General features: G+C 39.8%; 1 protein-coding gene across 1 annotated transcript in view; it reads right to left on the bottom strand.

Annotated features, from left to right (window-relative positions):
* SDK1 (sidekick cell adhesion molecule 1) overlaps positions 1-17,931 on the bottom strand; it is a 381,148-nt gene that overhangs the window by 187,230 nt on the left and 175,987 nt on the right. The window contains exon 5 of the mRNA XM_058815791.1: positions 13,232-13,365. Within this exon, the coding sequence (XP_058671774.1) occupies positions 13,232-13,365 (134 nt within the window). The remainder of the gene's footprint in view (positions 1-13,231; positions 13,366-17,931) is intronic.

Raw genomic sequence — 17,931 nt, 5'->3', positions numbered from 1 at the left:
TTCTGAAAAGAGACTGCCTTAAAGAACTAGTGTGTGCAAAGGCTGCCGGAAAACAGCTTGGCCATTATTCACAGTAAACTCATAACTTGTAGGTTTTAAGTCTCACAACTCGGAAATATTTTGACAAAATTAAAAACACCTCCTCTTGTATGTGCAGTGAAAGAATGAACCAAGAAAAACACCATCTACCTGCATCTGGTCGCCATAAAGTCAAGATAAACAGTGTTACTTCATCCTCTCCCAGCTGCTGCAGCCTCATGCTGCCACACTAACTAGAGGTCTGTCACTTCTTCCATTACAAACACCCTCTGAAAGCATTTGTAACAACCTTGTAAAAAAAAGATTTATCTGTGAATTTTAACAATTCCACTGCTTTCTCCACCTTTAAATCATAAAAAAAGCCTTCCTCAATAGCCCAGCTGACTGCAGTGACACTGTTACAAGCTATAACAAAAATGCACAACACCCTGGACTTGTTTGCTCAAAATGAATTCTGCATTATGCTCAGACACTCAGCAGTCACTAGCACATCCTAAAAGAACTGCCAGATGCCATATTTTACTCCATTAGCCTCTGAGGTGCAAATCCCTCTGTTCTGCAGGGGACACCCAGAGCTGCCAGGCACAATTTAATCAGAGTCTTCCTCTCCTCACCTCCCCTAGATCTGGGCTATGTTTGCTGATGATGCCATGGCCCATAGTGCTACTTTTACAAACACCCCAGGCCCTCCAAGTTAGAAGACACCACATCAATCACACAAAAGAAATGATCAATATCCACCCCCAAAAGCAAGTGGCAACTGTTAATCCAAACTCTGTTAGGATGCTTTCAATATTAAGCAGTCTGGACCCATTTGCTGTGCTTACATTTTGTACACAACACTTCTTGAGTTACAATTTAGAGAAAAGCTAAATTTAAATGTCATCCTGAGGGTGGAAAAACATAATATTGCCTTAGTCTAATTCATTGCTTCTTTCAGTAAAAAAAAATCCTTCTCTTTTTAAATTCCCCATAGCATCTTGGGCATTGGCTATTTGCATTACTTGTCTTTCCACAGTTAAAGGGAAGTGCTGAACAGCTGCTTAAACCTCCTCTCCCTTAAAAAACACACCTGTTGCACTGACAAGCTATCCACCAAGTAATCAAGCTGAACAATTTTTAGAAAAGCTTTAAAAATATTTGCATGGTATAAAATTTTTTTAAAGTACTGGCAAGGTAGGGATATTTGCCACAGAGGTCACAGAGCAGTTCCTAAGCTAACAACTGTGTTAGTATAGGGGAATGAGCAGAATTCTCTATCAAATTTACCAAGGGAATGCTCACAAGTCAAAGAATATTCATTTTATATGAAGAATCAATATGCAACAAAACCACTGACATTACAATGACCACAAAATTAAGGTAAGCAGAAATATTGTCTGAAGGAGAAAGCTTTCCTCAAATGATTAAACAAATGATCCCTGTTGCACCAAAGATAATAAATAATAATTGCAAAGCACATTTCTATAAATCTTCAGAATCAATCCCATGATGTTTTACAGTTTAAGAGCAGATTAGATAGGTCAGCATCATGTTGGAGATCAATACAATAATAATATGTTGAAGTATAAGCAACCATACCAAATTCTATCTGAAAGTGTGAAATTGGTCCAAAAGTGATGAGCCCATAATCACAATATTCACAAGAAAAACAGCCCTCAGGCCCCAAGTTCAGAAGCTATTTAGACCTAGTGAAATCATTCTGCACTTATATTAAAATTAAGTCAGCAGGGCTCAAAATGAAGATATTTCAGTTTTCTTTATCTCTGTGTGCATCTGATGTTCCCAGTTTAAATCATGGAACAAAATGAACCTTAGATTTTTCAGCTAAAAACCAACTCCCATATAACCTTTGCTTTGTGAGATGAAGATCACCAAATGAAATTAAGTCACTTTACAGTATTTCTTGGCCTTGCTCCAAGACAATGTGGCAAAGAAACATTTGTCACAATCACTTCCAATTGGGAAAGAACAGGAAAAGTTCCTGTTAATGACACAGCACTACCTGGCACAGGGGACTCTGCAGAGCCATCTCTGCTCAGTGACAACAGCCACAGACCTGGGGTACAGCTCTGGCTAAAACAGGAGTGAGAGGCACAGAGTTCTCTGCACAGGGGAATTCACAGCCTAAAAAGGGAGTTATTTAGTTCCACCTCCTTTAACACAATGCACCCACTTGCATTATCTTGCTTGCTGGGGTTTTTTAGGTTGGTTGGATGGACTGGGGGGGTTGGATGAGCATGGCACGCCTGCAAGAGCCTCTTTTCATGCCATTATCCTCAGCATATTCACTTCTTGCTTTCATGGGCCTTTTTAGCTAGCTTTTACTGACTTGATTTAATATTCATAATCACCTTGAAAAGGCCATCTGCAATTTAATCACTCACTACCAATTACTTTCTTTAATAGCTCTGACAGTATCACTCACAGATACCTGATAAATCCACAAGGATGGCTGAAGGCAGCACAGGCTTTGCAGTTACTTTCCCAGCATTTGCAGAAGGTACAACACTGCTGGCTTATTAAGCCTCCACCAAGTCTTTACTAAGTCAGGTTTATGAGCAGATCAAAATGCAGCCACACGGAGTGAAAAAGAAAAATTTTCTTTTATCCCTCCTTAGTGAGGAAGAAACGAGCAGGCAATAAAAAAGAACCACCAGACACAACTACTCTGCTTCTTCTTTACCCAACACATCTTCCACTGCAGTGTTTTCCCTACACACAAACAGCAGAAGCTGCTTCATCCTCAGTTTGTAGAGATATTTAACAGCAAACACGGCTGGACAAAATTTAGTAACAATTTTGCACAAATAGGGCCTTTGAGACCAGGACATTGTGTGCATTTTCCTGATTGCTGTGCTCCATCTTTATCACAGACAGCTTGCAATCCTTTAAAGACATGCTATTTAACAATGATGTTCTCCAGTATTAGAGGAGCTGTAACTTTGTTCACACATTCCATTGCTGGAATGATTTATCCACCCTCAAAAATAATCCATAATCCCAAAGCCTGCCTTTTTAAGGGCTTAAAAGTGTAGACAAAAGTCTCCACATGAAAAGAAAACAGTGTTTCCATCACTTTATAGCAAAGTCTGTAGGGAAAAAAAAAAATCAAAATTTGGATTCCCCCACAGTCTAAACCACTCCCCAGCTGCACACAACAATGTGTGAAACAGAGCAGGACAAAACCAAAGGATAACAAACATCCTGGCTGGGCAATTTACAGCTCCCAGGGTACAGCCAAGGGGACAGGAAATCAATGCAGCTTTTACATACATCAGGTGAAGCAACCCAGGATATGGCCAGGTCTGAGTTTCTCTTCCTATTACAAATGGGGTAGGAAGGACCAATTATTCTAAATTACTTTAAAATTCATAGCCAGTTCTTACTAAAATCTAAAAAGAATATTTATAGCTGTATGAGTGACCTTGAATCCTGCCTGTCCTGACTCTCCAATGCTTGGGTTGCAGTTATAATCACTATTTTTCCATTTTTTCCATAGCCAGGCTGTTGTCTGCACTCCCACAATTACTTGGACAAATCACGTCTCTCTGGCAGAAGGATGAGACAGACATCCAAGGCTTTTCCATTCTTATTCAATTTTCCTGTTTTATGATGTATATTGAGAAGAAATTAAAAACATCTTTAATATGAAGAGCTTCAAAAATGATAACCCCTCAAGCAACCATATGTCTGTGAAAGCTGGAGATGAAAATTAGCTTTTGTGAAGACGCTGGGAGGGCAGCTCTGCCACGCAGACCTTTGGCACGTGCAGTGATCTTTAGGATATATTTAGGCTTTTCAGTAACTCAGTGCAGAACATACTCTACTAAACATCTGTTTTAAACGTATTTACAGTTCCTTATCTATTTTGTTTAGAAGAGATTTCAAGTTTGCCTCACTCAACATTTTAAAGAATGCTATCAAGTAGTTCCTAAATAAAGTATTTCTTTTCCAAATTGAAGAGTCCTTCTACAACTAAAAAAAAAAAAACACATCAAAACACCCAATGTGCTACAAATTTATCTGGTTCATAAGAAAATACTTGTCACTGTTTTCCTAAACAAGAGCTTGGCATCTCTGCACTCTCACAGATCAGCCAGGACAACTTTTCTCACAGCAGACCAGGAAAAAGCTCTCACAACCATAGATCAGAGAATCATTGATTATCTGAGTTGAAAGAGATCCACAAGGATCATCAAAGCCCAAATTTTGGATGTTTTTCTTTAAATGAGGTTGTTTGTTTTTCCTTAAAATAGCATATTTCAGCTCAAGCTCACATCAGTAAGTTACAGGGTTTTAGTTTCTTAGTAAAAAGCACCTTCAAAAGGGTTGGCCGACTTAAAATAAATGAAAATTATACTTTAAATACACCTCACTGTGTAAAGATGGGAATCAAAGCAAAATACTTCAAGTCAGCTCCTTGGAAAACTCCAGGAGTTTGGCAGAACAGAAGGAGACTTACAAGAAACCGGGAGTTAATGTTCAAAAGGAGTAAATTGATACACCAGCCTCCAGTAGCTGTTCCTCCTAAAGCTTCAGCATTATGATGCTTACAGGAACTGAAATGCAAAGCCCTCTACAAATGCCTACAAATCACTGAGCTTCTGGCTGCTCTGGGAGTTTTTAGGCAGTGCAGTTGGATCTGGGGTGTACAGGATAAAAAGATAAATAGTTCCAGAAAAAGATTGTTTGCCAGACTGACAGGCCCAGGAAGCTGCTAACACTGAATGTTGTTTGACTTAAATCTGCTCCATTTTATGATTTCTATTACTGTTATTATATTATTCATCTAGATACTCATTTTTATGATATTATCAGTAGGTATTAAAAAGCTTTTGCAAGATCCCACAGTAGTGCTTAAACTTACAAGCATGGACAGGAGCTACTACTCTCATGCCAACAATTAGAACTAATCATGAGCACAAAGTACTTACATGAGAGTGAGAAAATTAGTTCACTTATCACTGCACTGAAATGAAAAAGAGAAACTAAATAGAAATATGTTCATGATAGAATGTGGTTAAATTGGAATTGGATTATACTATCAATTTTACCATTTCTGCTCATGAAAGATGATACAATCTCAAGTAACCAACATCATCTTTTTATGTCTGATCAAAACAATGTTTATTTTAACAGCTCCCTTTCATGTTATTTCACTCTGAAGTATTAGTACAAGATTGATTGAAGAAAAACACAGATCAAAAATGATACTTTCTTTGTAAATTCTACAGTATTATTTAAAACCATTGTAGGTGGACCAATGAGATTGAAAAGTCTGTCTGTTGAACCAGCAATACTTTTCTGTCTAGAAAAGTTTCCTGGCATTTCTCTTCTGCTGATCTTCCAACAAATCATCGCAGTTTGTTCAAGATGGCATTTTCCTGGATGGCATGTATAATTGATGGGTGTCACATTTTATAAAATGATTGCAAGGTAAATCCAATTTTCCCTTTTCCTTGTTTGTGTCCTCTAAGAATCCCTTATCTCCACATATCAATTACCAAGCAGTGACAGAGATAGGATACAAATCACTCCGATGAATGTAATAGCAAAAGTGATTAGAGATAGGGAGAGATTAATTGCATGTGTCAGATATAAATAAAGGGTTTAGGAGACAACCCAGGATTTGGAGCCTGTGTTTGTGTGTGCATTCCAGATCTCTCTCAGACACAGTAACCCCTCTAACCTCATAAACAGACAAGTGTTACAAGAAGCCATGTTAAAATAATAAGTTTGATTATAGAAACCTCAGCATTTTCTGTTTCTTCAGAGCAACATGCATAATGTATGTGCATCTGCTGAGGGAACAGACTCAGCTTGGGTGCAGTTCTGTGGTTTCACCAGCCAGTGAGGAGTCCCCATAACAACAGGGTTGTTCTGCTGCACTTGGGAGGAAAGGAAATAACTATTCTTCCCATAAACCATGCATTTAAAGCTTCATTACATTTGTTGATGCAATATGATGAAAATTAAGTGCCAGATATTTGAATAGGTTTTATGCTGATTTAGGCTGTTTCAGCTCTCTAATAGGAAGACTGAAATAATCTTACAGAAAGTTCACTTTATCATCTTTCCATGACAAAAACTACCAGCAGAGGAGACCCTGCTTGCCTGGGGCAGAGGCTGCAGCAGATGCATCATGAGTGGCACTAAGTTTTATCAAAAATAGTCCAGAGGAAGATGAAATTGGAGACCAACCAATATTTCTGCTATTTATCAGGAAGAGAACTGATAGCATATTTGGAAAAACTAAGAAAAAAACCGTTGAGCTGCCACAGAGGTTTCTTGGCTCACCTTTATTATTCCTGCAGTTTAGCCATCTATCATTTTAACCACAGCTTTTCTTCTCTATCTCTGCAGTTAAAAGTGAGCAAAGTTTTCCTTTAAGGAGAAGAAAGGTAGAGAATTATGGAAGAGATCTGGCTGAGGCTTTACAAAAACCTAACAATGAAATTTGGAGTCCAAGAAGGCTGATAAATCCTGAACATCATCTGTTACTTCTTTGTAATGCATATAAAATCAGTCTACACTGCAGTACAGTGTCACTTTTTGCAGTAGATAATAGGGTAAAGCACTGAGAATATCTGCCTCCACTGAAATTGCCAGATCTGGATAAAGCTTAAACTAACATTTGTTCCAATATATCAAACCCAAATCTTTAACACTAACTCAATTTAGTCCTTTTTCTTACAGTAATTATTGTTATTAAAATGTGTTTGACTTAAATACATAACCATGCATTTGAGATGTGTGTAAATTGCACTCTATTCTCAAAGTAAGGAAAAAGATCCCCATTTCAATGTATGTCCTTGAATACAGAGCAACAATAGAAGAAAAAGCACTTTGACAGTATTTGACCCAGATTATTAAAGATGGCTTTTACACAGAATGTGCCCTTAGGGTTGAGGTTAGACCCCAAACACTTCCACAGACTCCTTCAAATTAACATTTGAGGCTTGTTTAGTGTCAATCAAATGTTCAGTGTCACTCAAAGCCAAAGGCTCACATTTACTCATGGAACCCCACCACAATATCCTTCCTGGAAATCCTGCTGGAAAAAGAGAGCAAAACCTGTGTGGAAATGAGGAAGAAATGTGATCCTTTCAAAGAGCCATTTAAATCCAGTTCCCAGAGGGCTGAGCTCTGCTCTGTTGAACTTCCCCAGTATTTGGGAAATCGGGTACAGTCACAGCACAGAACTGCAATTCCATCTTATCTCATATTCCTTCTTTTCCCCCCACCAAAATAACACCAAAATGTAAAATCAGCATCACAGAACCACTGAATTCACCTCCACAGCACTGACCCAGAGAGGCTAAAAGAAGTCAATTCTCTTGGCATGAACTAAAACCAGTCTGACAAGTCTATAGAGCTTGTGTGAATTTGACATCAGAATAGAAATATCTGTTCCCTGCGTGTGCCAGCCCATTCCTTTTTTCCTTTTTCCTGCCTACACCTGAAAGCTGGGACTGGCTATGAAAAATTCATGCCTTTTGTGCTTCAAACATACCCATGAAGGATCCTCAGCATCTGCTGACTCAAATGAACCCTGATGGTTAATATGGAAAATCATGTTAGTGAAATGCTCTCTTTCCAGGGAGGAAAATGTCTGCTCAGAATCTTCTGAAAACTTATCTTCTTACCACACCTGACAGAAGGATGTCAAGAAGAACATCCTCTCAAACACAGCGACAGGTAATGGGGCACTTCGCCCCCACCTCTTTCTTTCCTGACAACATAAAGAATATTTCGTTCTTACAGACACTAAAAGTGACCTAAATGTCCTGTGCAATCAGAAGAGCCTTCCTTTATAGGAGAAAACCAAACAAACAAGAGCTTTGAGGTAAATTCAGGTCCTGTGAGCCTGAAATGGGACTTCTGCCTTCTGTAAAGTTTATGTCTTGATACATTAAGATGAAGAACAAAAGAGGCACCAAGCAGAGAAAAACAGTGTCTATTTAGCCTCATGCCAACGTCTGCCATAATAGAATAAAATTCTTCTGGTTCCAAGTGGAAGTTGGGCAGGACAACATCACACCCTCATACTTTAAATTAATTGCAATGCAACCAAGCCAGGAGTTTAATTTTCAGTCCCCAACTTTTTTCTGTCCCTACTACTTTTTAAGCATTGCCAGTGCCCAAGGGAAAAATTTATCTTCGTTAAATGATAATTGGCTTTATTATCTTTGACTCTTCAGAAATGCTAGCTGGCAAGGTTTTAAAAATTTTCATCAATCTTGTTTTCTGTTTTCACAAAGCCTGCATCAGAAAATGACATCAGGCTGCAGAACACTCTGTATCTCTTGGTGTTACCAACAGGTCTGGGGACTATCTAATTTACTAATAAATCTATTGGAGCGACATGCATCTCAATATTTCACAGCTTAACAAGGAGGTGCAGGAGCAGGGCCCAGAATTGCAGTTCCGGACGATTAGCACCGCAAAACCAATTGAAGCAGGACCATCTAAACTGTCACAACAGCTTACACACACCCACCTCCTGCAAGCCAGCATTTAAATCATTTATTGAGGCCCACATTTTTCATAAAATGCTTCAGCTGGACTCAGAAAAAGCCAAGCATTCTGTTAAAAGTTTCCAGAATTAGGCCAGTGGTGCTGACATAAAGCGTTGTGCTGAAGTCAATCATGGAAATATCTCACCAGGCCTTTGCCAATTTCTTCCCAAGTGGCTCCAGAACCTGGCCGTGGTGTCACATCATAAAGTGGAAGGACATGGACTGAGTGCCCTGCAGGGAATAGCTCAGCCAGCTCCTCACAGCAATAAAAAGCTCCCCATTAATCTTTCTTTTTTCCCCCCCTACTAATAAACCCACTTAAACTCTTGACTTACATACTAAAATCCCTCATGGTTTCATTAAGAAGCTCTAAATGGCCCTGCTCCCCTTTACCCTCAAAAAAACCTTCATGCAGAAGTGGCTCAGCCAACAGCAAAGTACCATGTACTAATTTCTTTTGTTTGTCTGGGTATTTCTGAGGGTTTTTGATTTGTGAGGTTTTTTTATCATTACTTTTGAGGAGTTTTGGTTTGGTTAGATTTTGTTTGTTTTTTAAGTTCCATACTACAACCAGAAGTATTGTCATGCAGATGCAGAGATATTTAGCTGTTACACTGAGAATGGCCCTCAAGGAAGTGAGGGTTTTATGATGTCCTTACTTGAATAAACACTTCAATCTTTAGGTGCCCTGCCAACACTTGTAAGATCAAAGAATGTCACTTTATGCCCTAACAAGTCACAATCCTTAGGAACAGACCTGACCATCTGTGCTGCAGAGTATGTCTGGCTGTGGGAGAAGAGGCATATGAAAGAAAAAGCCTAAAGAATTAAGGATCCATTTACAATGCCATCATCAAACCCTATTGCTCAATAGATGGAAACAGGAATAAAACATTAAGGATTTTCCAACTGTTGTTATTGAAGGGCAGCATTTACATCCCAAAAGTTAGTATCAGCCCAGAGACAAATTAATTTTCACACCACTCCAATCAAGTTAGGAAGTTCCAGCAATGGAGTTATACTGAAACCTTCCCAAGCAGCAATAGTGAATTCTCAACAAGGAGTAAGTGAGTAATGTGAGTCAAAACCCAAAGCCAGTGTTGTTACTATTTCCACTGCCAAACTCTTGACTTTCAGACTTTCCGATTTTCCAAGCCAAAATTTTGTGTTATTTACATGAAAGCTCTGACATATGGTTTAAAAAGACAGGGAAGAAAAAGTGGCAAGATTTTCATTAGTGTAGTACACAGTTCAACTCATTTTTTAGACATTTTAAATTTAGGTCTAATTTACGACACCTCACACTAATTTCAGATGTGACGTTATTCCCAATATGCTGCCTGTTGGGCATAATTTTTATTTCCCCAGAGCCTGTCACCTCAGAGATGATCTAATTCCCCTGAAATCAGTACAAATGAGTCCACTTGAAAGAAACATCCATGGTTTGCAAGCAGAGCTGGGTGGACCTCACTCTGTGTCACATTCAGACACATGGGTTTAGGGCAGGCATGTGGAACATGAGTGTTCAGCCAAGCTGGGGACTCAGCTGTGAAGGAAAAACATTGCTCAATATTTGGATTCTCTCACTGAGAGACCAGATCTACTGGGAAATAAATCTTCAGTGCCTTTGCCCCAGGGGTGTGTAAGGACTGGGTGATGGGGATGGGGTGTGTACCAGAAACTCCCAAATATCCCAAAAAAACCTGAGCATTCCCCTAAGCCCTGGCACTCTGCTGCCTTCATTTCCCACGTGTGGCCAACCTCAGAACATGGAGAACAGCAAATCCAAGCACAGCCACAGCAGCCCTGAGAAGCCTGCAGGCTTTCTGTGGGAGCTGCTTCCCAACTTCCCCTGTGTTTGCAATCAGGGGCGATGGGTGGGTGTGAGACTTCAGTGTTGGACTCAGTGAGCTGCAGTTTAGACTGACAAGAAACAACATGTCTTTACTATTAATACTCAGAGCCCCACTGGAGAATTCAATGTGATTGGGGCTTTTAAACTGGTTTTTGAAACATGCTCAACATCCTCTAATCTTTTTATACCACATGTATCAAATACAGTTATTAATTGAAGGGCAGTTCAGTGTATTTTCCAAGTGATGCTCAAGCTCCATTTACCTTGAGCCACAATTCAAGAGAGACTTTAATCTGCAATATGAGGCCCTGTAACTCATCTTCTGCTCAGCTCAGAGCCAGACCTTTCTCCTGCTGTCATTCTTGTACTTTGGAGCAGAACAGGACAGCTTACAGCTTTCTCAGCTGTTAGAATGATTCTGCAAATATGCTTTTCTTACAGGCTGAAGCAAATCTGACACTGGTCTCCTTCAAGGAATAATGAGCTGTGCATATCTAACACTGCTCTCAGAGAATGGCTGCCCCGGGAATTATCTATAGGGTTTTTTCCTCCTGCCCTCAATAATGGTGGCAGTGTGTATGCTGAGTCATGCAGCAAGGTTGTACTCAATAATTAATACATAATCTACTTGCACAGAGATTGGCTATTCTGCTTTACTTGGGGTTTATTGGATTTTGATTAAACTGTTTTTAAATTTTATACATGTCCTAATGAAAAGTTACAAGTGTCATCACTCCTAACATCCCATAAGATTCAAATAGTGACAAGTCAGTGCAGTATCTTCCTCATCTGGGTTACCTTTAACAATCTGTTTCCAACCTCTTGCTTGAATTCTTTATTACTCTTCCAAAATATGTCATTTTTCTGCAACCATTTTCTGCATAATGCTCCAGGACTGTATTTTTGCCTGATTATTTTCTGTTACCAGACCAAAAATGTTTATTCATTTCTATGTAATGTAGCACATAAGTTTCCTCCCCAGATCAAAGTTCAGAACAACCACATTAATCCAATTTTCTTTACGGACTCCAATGCCTTACAGCCAGTGCCTTCCTCCACCACACACACAGCCTTAATAACCCAGGATATCAAGGTGTCAATTTGAAAACCTCAATGGCTGACATTAATTCTAAAAGCAAATTCATTTCTGCCTTTCCATCTTGTCTCATCCTTCATTTTCTTTTATCCATTTTATCTTTCCTATTTGCCACATTCCAGGCAGACTTTGCATTCATGGTATCAAGCCTGTGAGCATTTTGGAGTGTTTTCTTTTCCATATGCCCATATTACCTTCTGCTTTGCATAGCACTTGTTATGCATGCATGATTACAGACTATTTCTAGCATTAATTAAGACATGAAATTAAAGTGGGAAGTATGCTATTGGTCACATAATACAAACAACACAAATTTGCTTTAAAAATGAAATTACTAAAGTGTTAGCAAACCTCTTCATACTGTCAGAAATAATAATGTTTACAATCTACATGCCACAGAACAGCCAGAATTCACAAGTGGATTTGGAATATTATTTCCACTTCAGAAAGATACACATGAAACCCCTGAGCAGTTCATTTAGTTGAGATACTTGTCTGGAAGAAGACAGAGGTTTGTGTCTCCTGTGCCTGTCAAGCCATGCAGCTGCTGCCCACAGTGACCCCAGCCCACAACCAGGGCTCCCCATCATCGTCCAAGAACGGCTTTCCTTGAAATCCAATCACAAATTTGAGCAGAAAAATGACATTTTCTTAGAAATTGAATGTTTCACAGGATTACATTTCAGATGAACTTCTGACAGACACAAGCACTGTTCCAAAAGCAGTTTCCCATATTTCCTGCCCAGAAACCCAGACTCCCAAGATTCGCTATTGTAAGGAAATGAGCCAACAAAGATTATCCAAAATCTCATGGTACCCAAGATCATGAGATCTGGGCCATCTCATAATGTCATTGATCTAGAGAGGAGTCCTGCATCTTCTAGAAGCCCAAATGATAAGGGCTGTCACTGTCATCAGTGATTTACTCCATCACCTCTTCCCTGTCTCTACAAGGAAAACAAGGAACGTCCCCATTCTCACAGCACTAACTCTCCCTCTTCTCACTGCTACATAAATAATCCCTTTATCAAGTGCCTCATCCAAGGATTCAATCCATTTCACATGTTTAGAATATTAATTTTTCATGCAAACAGGTTAACTGTATGTTTTACAAGAGCTTGCATGTACACATTTCTGCTGAATGTGCACCTTGGCACACTCAGTGTGCAGCCATCTCCCTGACCCCAGTGCTCTGCTGCAGAACCCAATCATGGAATATCTCTGGAATGGTGGTGTTAATACAACCCATGTAATGTAAAATAATAAGTAATAACAATGAAATGCATGTTCCCTGGGACTCTGTGATAACTCCAGGTAAAAATAATGCCATAAACTGGGAATAGATTCATAAATAAATTCGCACTCAGAGGGATGACTTGTTTACTTAGGCACAATGGAAAACAACACATTATAAACACCTGCATTAAAAAGAAATTATAACCACAACTTCACAATAAACAGTGAGGGATATCATCATGTACCTGCCTTGCACAAAGCAAACCACCACACAAAGGGCTCTGAGGGTGATTTGTGGAGGGCATCTCCTCTCTTAGGTCCCTCTCTTGCGCAAGGAGTTCAGAGTGCTCCAAACCAAGCAGGAAACACTAACCTCCTTTAAAGGTCCAACCCTTTATTAGCAAGGCGGTTTTTATTCATTACCTTTGTGAGTTCTGCCTCATCCCCAGTGTGCCACACACGCCCCATGCTTTGGGTACTCACGTGTCACACTGAGGTGAATGAAGGGACTGGTCTTGTTCTCCCCATTCTTCTCGTTGACTGCCTGGACATAGTAACTGCCTGCATCCATCAGTGACACCCCCAGGATCACCAGCTGGTTCTCCAGAGTGATGGCTCTGTTTGGGGAAGAGAAAGATCACACTGAAACCAGAGGAATGTTATCCACATAACACCTCAGACATGACAGCTTAATATGATATTCACTGGTCATATAAATCAAGATGTTGCAGAATCAAAACCAGTTCCACTTTAAACACACTTACAGGAAATAAAGAGCTCAGATGCCTCTAGGCCTTTTCTCTATTTAGATCATGTAAGATGCTTATGGTGACACACAGAAAAAGCTTCAATGTGTGAAACAGGGGCAGTTTAAATGGCAGTAAGAAGTTATGCAAGAATCAACAAATGACACTGGTGACTGCCATGCTGCATCTTTCTGGGGTCACAACAATCCTGGCAATCATCAGAATGCTGCAAAGCCCGATTTATTGAAAACCTTCTCAACAAGTAAAAGGCAGCCTATTAAAGAGTGACACTCAAGCAATAACACACAGTTCACTGCAATAAGAAAGTAAAAATCAAAGACAGCAGAACCTCCAAAGGTAAACTTTCTGCGTTTATGGCATCACTTGTTATCCCCTCACCACAGACCAGACCATGGGCTGTCACAGAGAGGATCTGTGTGGACAGGGAGGGCTTTCCTTTCATCCACAGCAGGTAGGACAGCACTCTCCTGAAGGAGTCAATAAATGCCATTGGCTAATACAAGTCTGTTCCTAGAGCTGCTGCATAACAAAGGCTTCTATGGACTCCCTCACAGGGAAGCTTTACACACTTGGCTACTTCACTTTTCACATGGATTAGATGGCCATTTCTTGGCTATAAAGGATTAACCTAGAGGAAACATGTAAATATTCAAGGGTTTGAGGAACAGGACACAGGAAGCTCAAAAAGCAGAAAGATAAAGAAAATGTAAAGTTCCAGGGAAAGCCTGTGGAGCCAGGAGCTCATCTACTGTAGCCTGGGACAGGCACAGGCTTGGAAATCAGAGTGTAAGGCTGGGAGGAAGAAACTCCCTCCACTTCTAATACTTGATGAGAAGCCATGCTGAGTTCAGCTGAGCTATTAGATATAGCACTGAGCATGAGGTGAAACAACTTATAAAATTGTTATACTGGAAGAAACAAATTCACACATCAGTAGGCTCAAAAAGAATCAGCACTGAGTCAAAGCATTTGTGCACTAGTCAGTCAATAATAAACACCCCTGCATTCCATCCTCCTGTTTTGCCATGGTGTGGTTACCCTTAGTAATAAACAGCTATTTTGCTCTGAAAAAACTCAAGTAACACTGGAAATCTGCTAGTGCAGCAAACTGGTTTTTATACATAGGGAAAGCATTACAAATTACAGAAAGAACATGGCTGTGTTCAAAGCCAGGCACTTAATTCACAACACTTCAGTTTCCTGATGTGGATACAAAGAAACCTGAACTTCTGTAAAACTATCATGGAATCAGAGAACTATTTAGGCTGGAAGAAATCTTTAGGATCATGGAGTCCAGCCCTGCCAAGGCCACCACTGAACCATGTCCCCAAGTGCCTCATCCACACAGCTTTTAAATCCTGCCAGGGATGGGGATTCCCCCACTGCCCTGGGCAGCTGTGCCAGGGCTTGAGAATGCTTTTAGTAAAGAAATTCTCCCTTATTTCCAACCTAAGTCTCCCCTGGTGCAGATTTAGACCATTTACTTCTTGTCCTGTCAAGGAATTACAGAGCAAGAAGGTCCCCCCTGAGCCTCCTTTTCTCCAGGCTGAGCCCCCCCAGCTGCTGCTCAAAATTCTGCTCCAGACAGTAACTACAAAAAACTGCTGAAAAATGAAGCTAAATGTTCAGCTCTGAAATCAGTCATCACACATCACCTAAAGATCCTCTTTGTAACATCTTCCTTGGCAACTTTTACGGTAAAAACTACAAAAAAAAAAAAAATTGCAGTACTTTTTTTTTAATTCAATGACACTGCATTAGTTTAATTGATTTAGAAAATTAATCAAAGAAACTGATAGATTTACAGAGTGAGGATATAAAATACAATTAATAGGATGTTTGATACAGCAAATAAAGATAAAATTCCAGTGCAGTGCTAATAATTGAATATTACAAGACAATTATACACTCGCACTCATTTCTACTTTAATTCTAAAGAAAGCAGCATTAGAAAGATTCTTTGAAAATACTGAAATAGATTTCAGGCAGCTTTGATTCCAGGTAAAACTGCACCCAAAGTTTTAAAGGTGATCCTGAAATACTGCTGAGATGGACACAGTTATTATCTGCATTAAATAGACTGAAAGTTTTGACACTTAATCCATTAAGCTCATAATACAATAATCAAGAGAAAAGGAAATGAAAATGTATTTATGAAGGAAATTATTTAAAATTAAGTGGGCCATTTTCATTTCGATACACATTTTTTACTGGAGTGTGAGCAAAACGTAACATTTGTGAGTGAAAAGTAAGTAAATTTGAGAAAGTAATCTACACAAGCATAGAAGTTTGATATTAATTTGTATAGGAAAAAAAAGATAATGCAACTCCTGAAGGCAGCTCTTAGGGGTCATCAATTACATGGTCAAAGTTAAATTAAAACTCCACAAATGAGTTATTGATATCTTAATAGTTCAGTGAAAAATGGAATGTCCTGTGTTCATTAAGTGAAGGCAGGTACAGAGCCAGGAGCCTCCCAGGCTGCAGAGTCTGGGAATTTTATTTACATCACACATGAGCCCCTGTGCATCAGGAAAATCAATTAGTCACATTTTAAGGACTCATTAATCCCAATGTTTCTAAACCACCCAAAGCTCCAGGCCCCAGCTCTTTACCAGGGGTTGCAGCCACTTTCTGCACAACAGCTGCACAGAGCATCCAAAAATTGGCTTAACATGTTTTCTTGGGTTTATTGTTTGTTTTCATGGTCTGATATAACTTTTAAATTCTGACAGCACCACTGTGATGTTCCAAGGAAAATCTGATTCCTGGGTGCTCAGTTTAGCAGCACATTTGATGAAGATGACTGCAGCAGATGGAGTGGACCTGTCAGTAATTCATACCCAGTGCAGAACTCATGAAAAATATAAATATTTTTTAAAGCAGTATCAAACTTAACTCTATCTAACATTTTTGAGACAGGAGCAAGCAGCAAGCAAACTAAGCAGACTGATCCTCTGGGATTTCTTAAGCTAGGAAAGGAGCATTTTAAAGCACACTTTTTAATAGAAGAATTTTTTGCATTTCTCTGGAGCCCAGCAGGAGCCTGCAGGGAACACAGCAGGCAGGGCTGGCAGTGGGAGGTGGTTGGGATGGTGGATCCAAGGCTGTCATGTCCAAAAACATCTCAGTGGCACCTTCACCACAGGAGCTGGGGGCTGAACCAGGCTGATCTCAAACAAAGTCAAGGGCAGATGACAAACTGTGTTTAGGGAACGCTGTTTAATCAAAAGTTATGCGCTGAGGGGATGGGAAGAGGCAGCAGTGATGGACACAAATCATTGTACAGCCCATTATTCTAAACACCAGAATACAGAACAGCACCTTGTGAGGCTTCCTCACTCCCACTCGCTGCAGTCAGAACTGAGCATGTGGATCTCTGGTATAAAGTAAAGCATCCTGCCCATGGCTCAGGGAATTGATCATCTTTATGGTCCCTTCCAACCCAAACTATTCTATGACTCTGCACACTCTGGAATTTTTAATTGCACCTTTTCAAGTTGTCCAAATAGTATAAACTCTGTTGTAAATAATCTCTAAGCTTGATCTAAAGCTTATGGGAATTCTTTGGTGAAGATCAATGGGACATGAATGAGATTTTTACAAGTAAAGATAATGTTTCAAAGGGGATGCCATTCTTACAGCCTTTAAGAGAAAGGTTTTGGAGTTAATGCTGCAAATGAATCCTTCAGTACCTCAAATAGGTGGATTTAGATTTATTATGCTTTTTATGGGAAAATACCAAAATCTACTCTACAAGTGGATAATTCCCCAAAGTTAGATATTTGTTATGTTATTAGTCTACCACATTACACAAAAAGTAGATAATGCTGGGTTATAAAAACATAAAATGAAAATCAGAGTAACCTGATTAGGCTCTCTCTCAGAAGGCACCATCTGCTTCTGAGCCAGCGTGCAATATTTTAGTACAAAGACCTCCATAAAGCCTCTTTTCCAATATTACCTCCAGCTAACATGATTATTAATCCTCTATACCAGATATTTTTTACCAGAGAGCCTCTGCTCCCCTTTCAAAAATTTCTGTCTACACTGCACAGCAAGGCCCCATCTCCCCATGCCCCACACACCAAGGAATACCAGTGATGCTGCCAGAAAAGGGAGGGATTGTGGAGTAATAACAAAATAATTACTGCAACACTTCCCCCCTGGGTTTCCCCTCTTGGAAGAGCAGGGATCTGCTGTAGTTGCACAGACAGCCGTTCCAGGGGATCTCTGTGCATGCACAGCTTAACCCAACTTCACCATCCTCATGGCTCCTGGTGCTGAGAGGAAATTATTAATTAGAAATATTTAAATACACATATCTCACAAACAGCCTGTGTTTCTCAGGACTCAATCACAGAGAAAAGTATTTGTGTTTGTGCTACAGAGCAGCATCTCCACAGGGATAGAGCA

Source organism: Ammospiza caudacuta, chromosome 17 (genome assembly GCF_027887145.1).
Source record: "Ammospiza caudacuta isolate bAmmCau1 chromosome 17, bAmmCau1.pri, whole genome shotgun sequence".
Taxonomy (NCBI): Eukaryota; Metazoa; Chordata; class Aves; order Passeriformes; family Passerellidae; genus Ammospiza; species Ammospiza caudacuta.
This window is presented reverse-complemented; position numbering and strand designations above follow the sequence as displayed.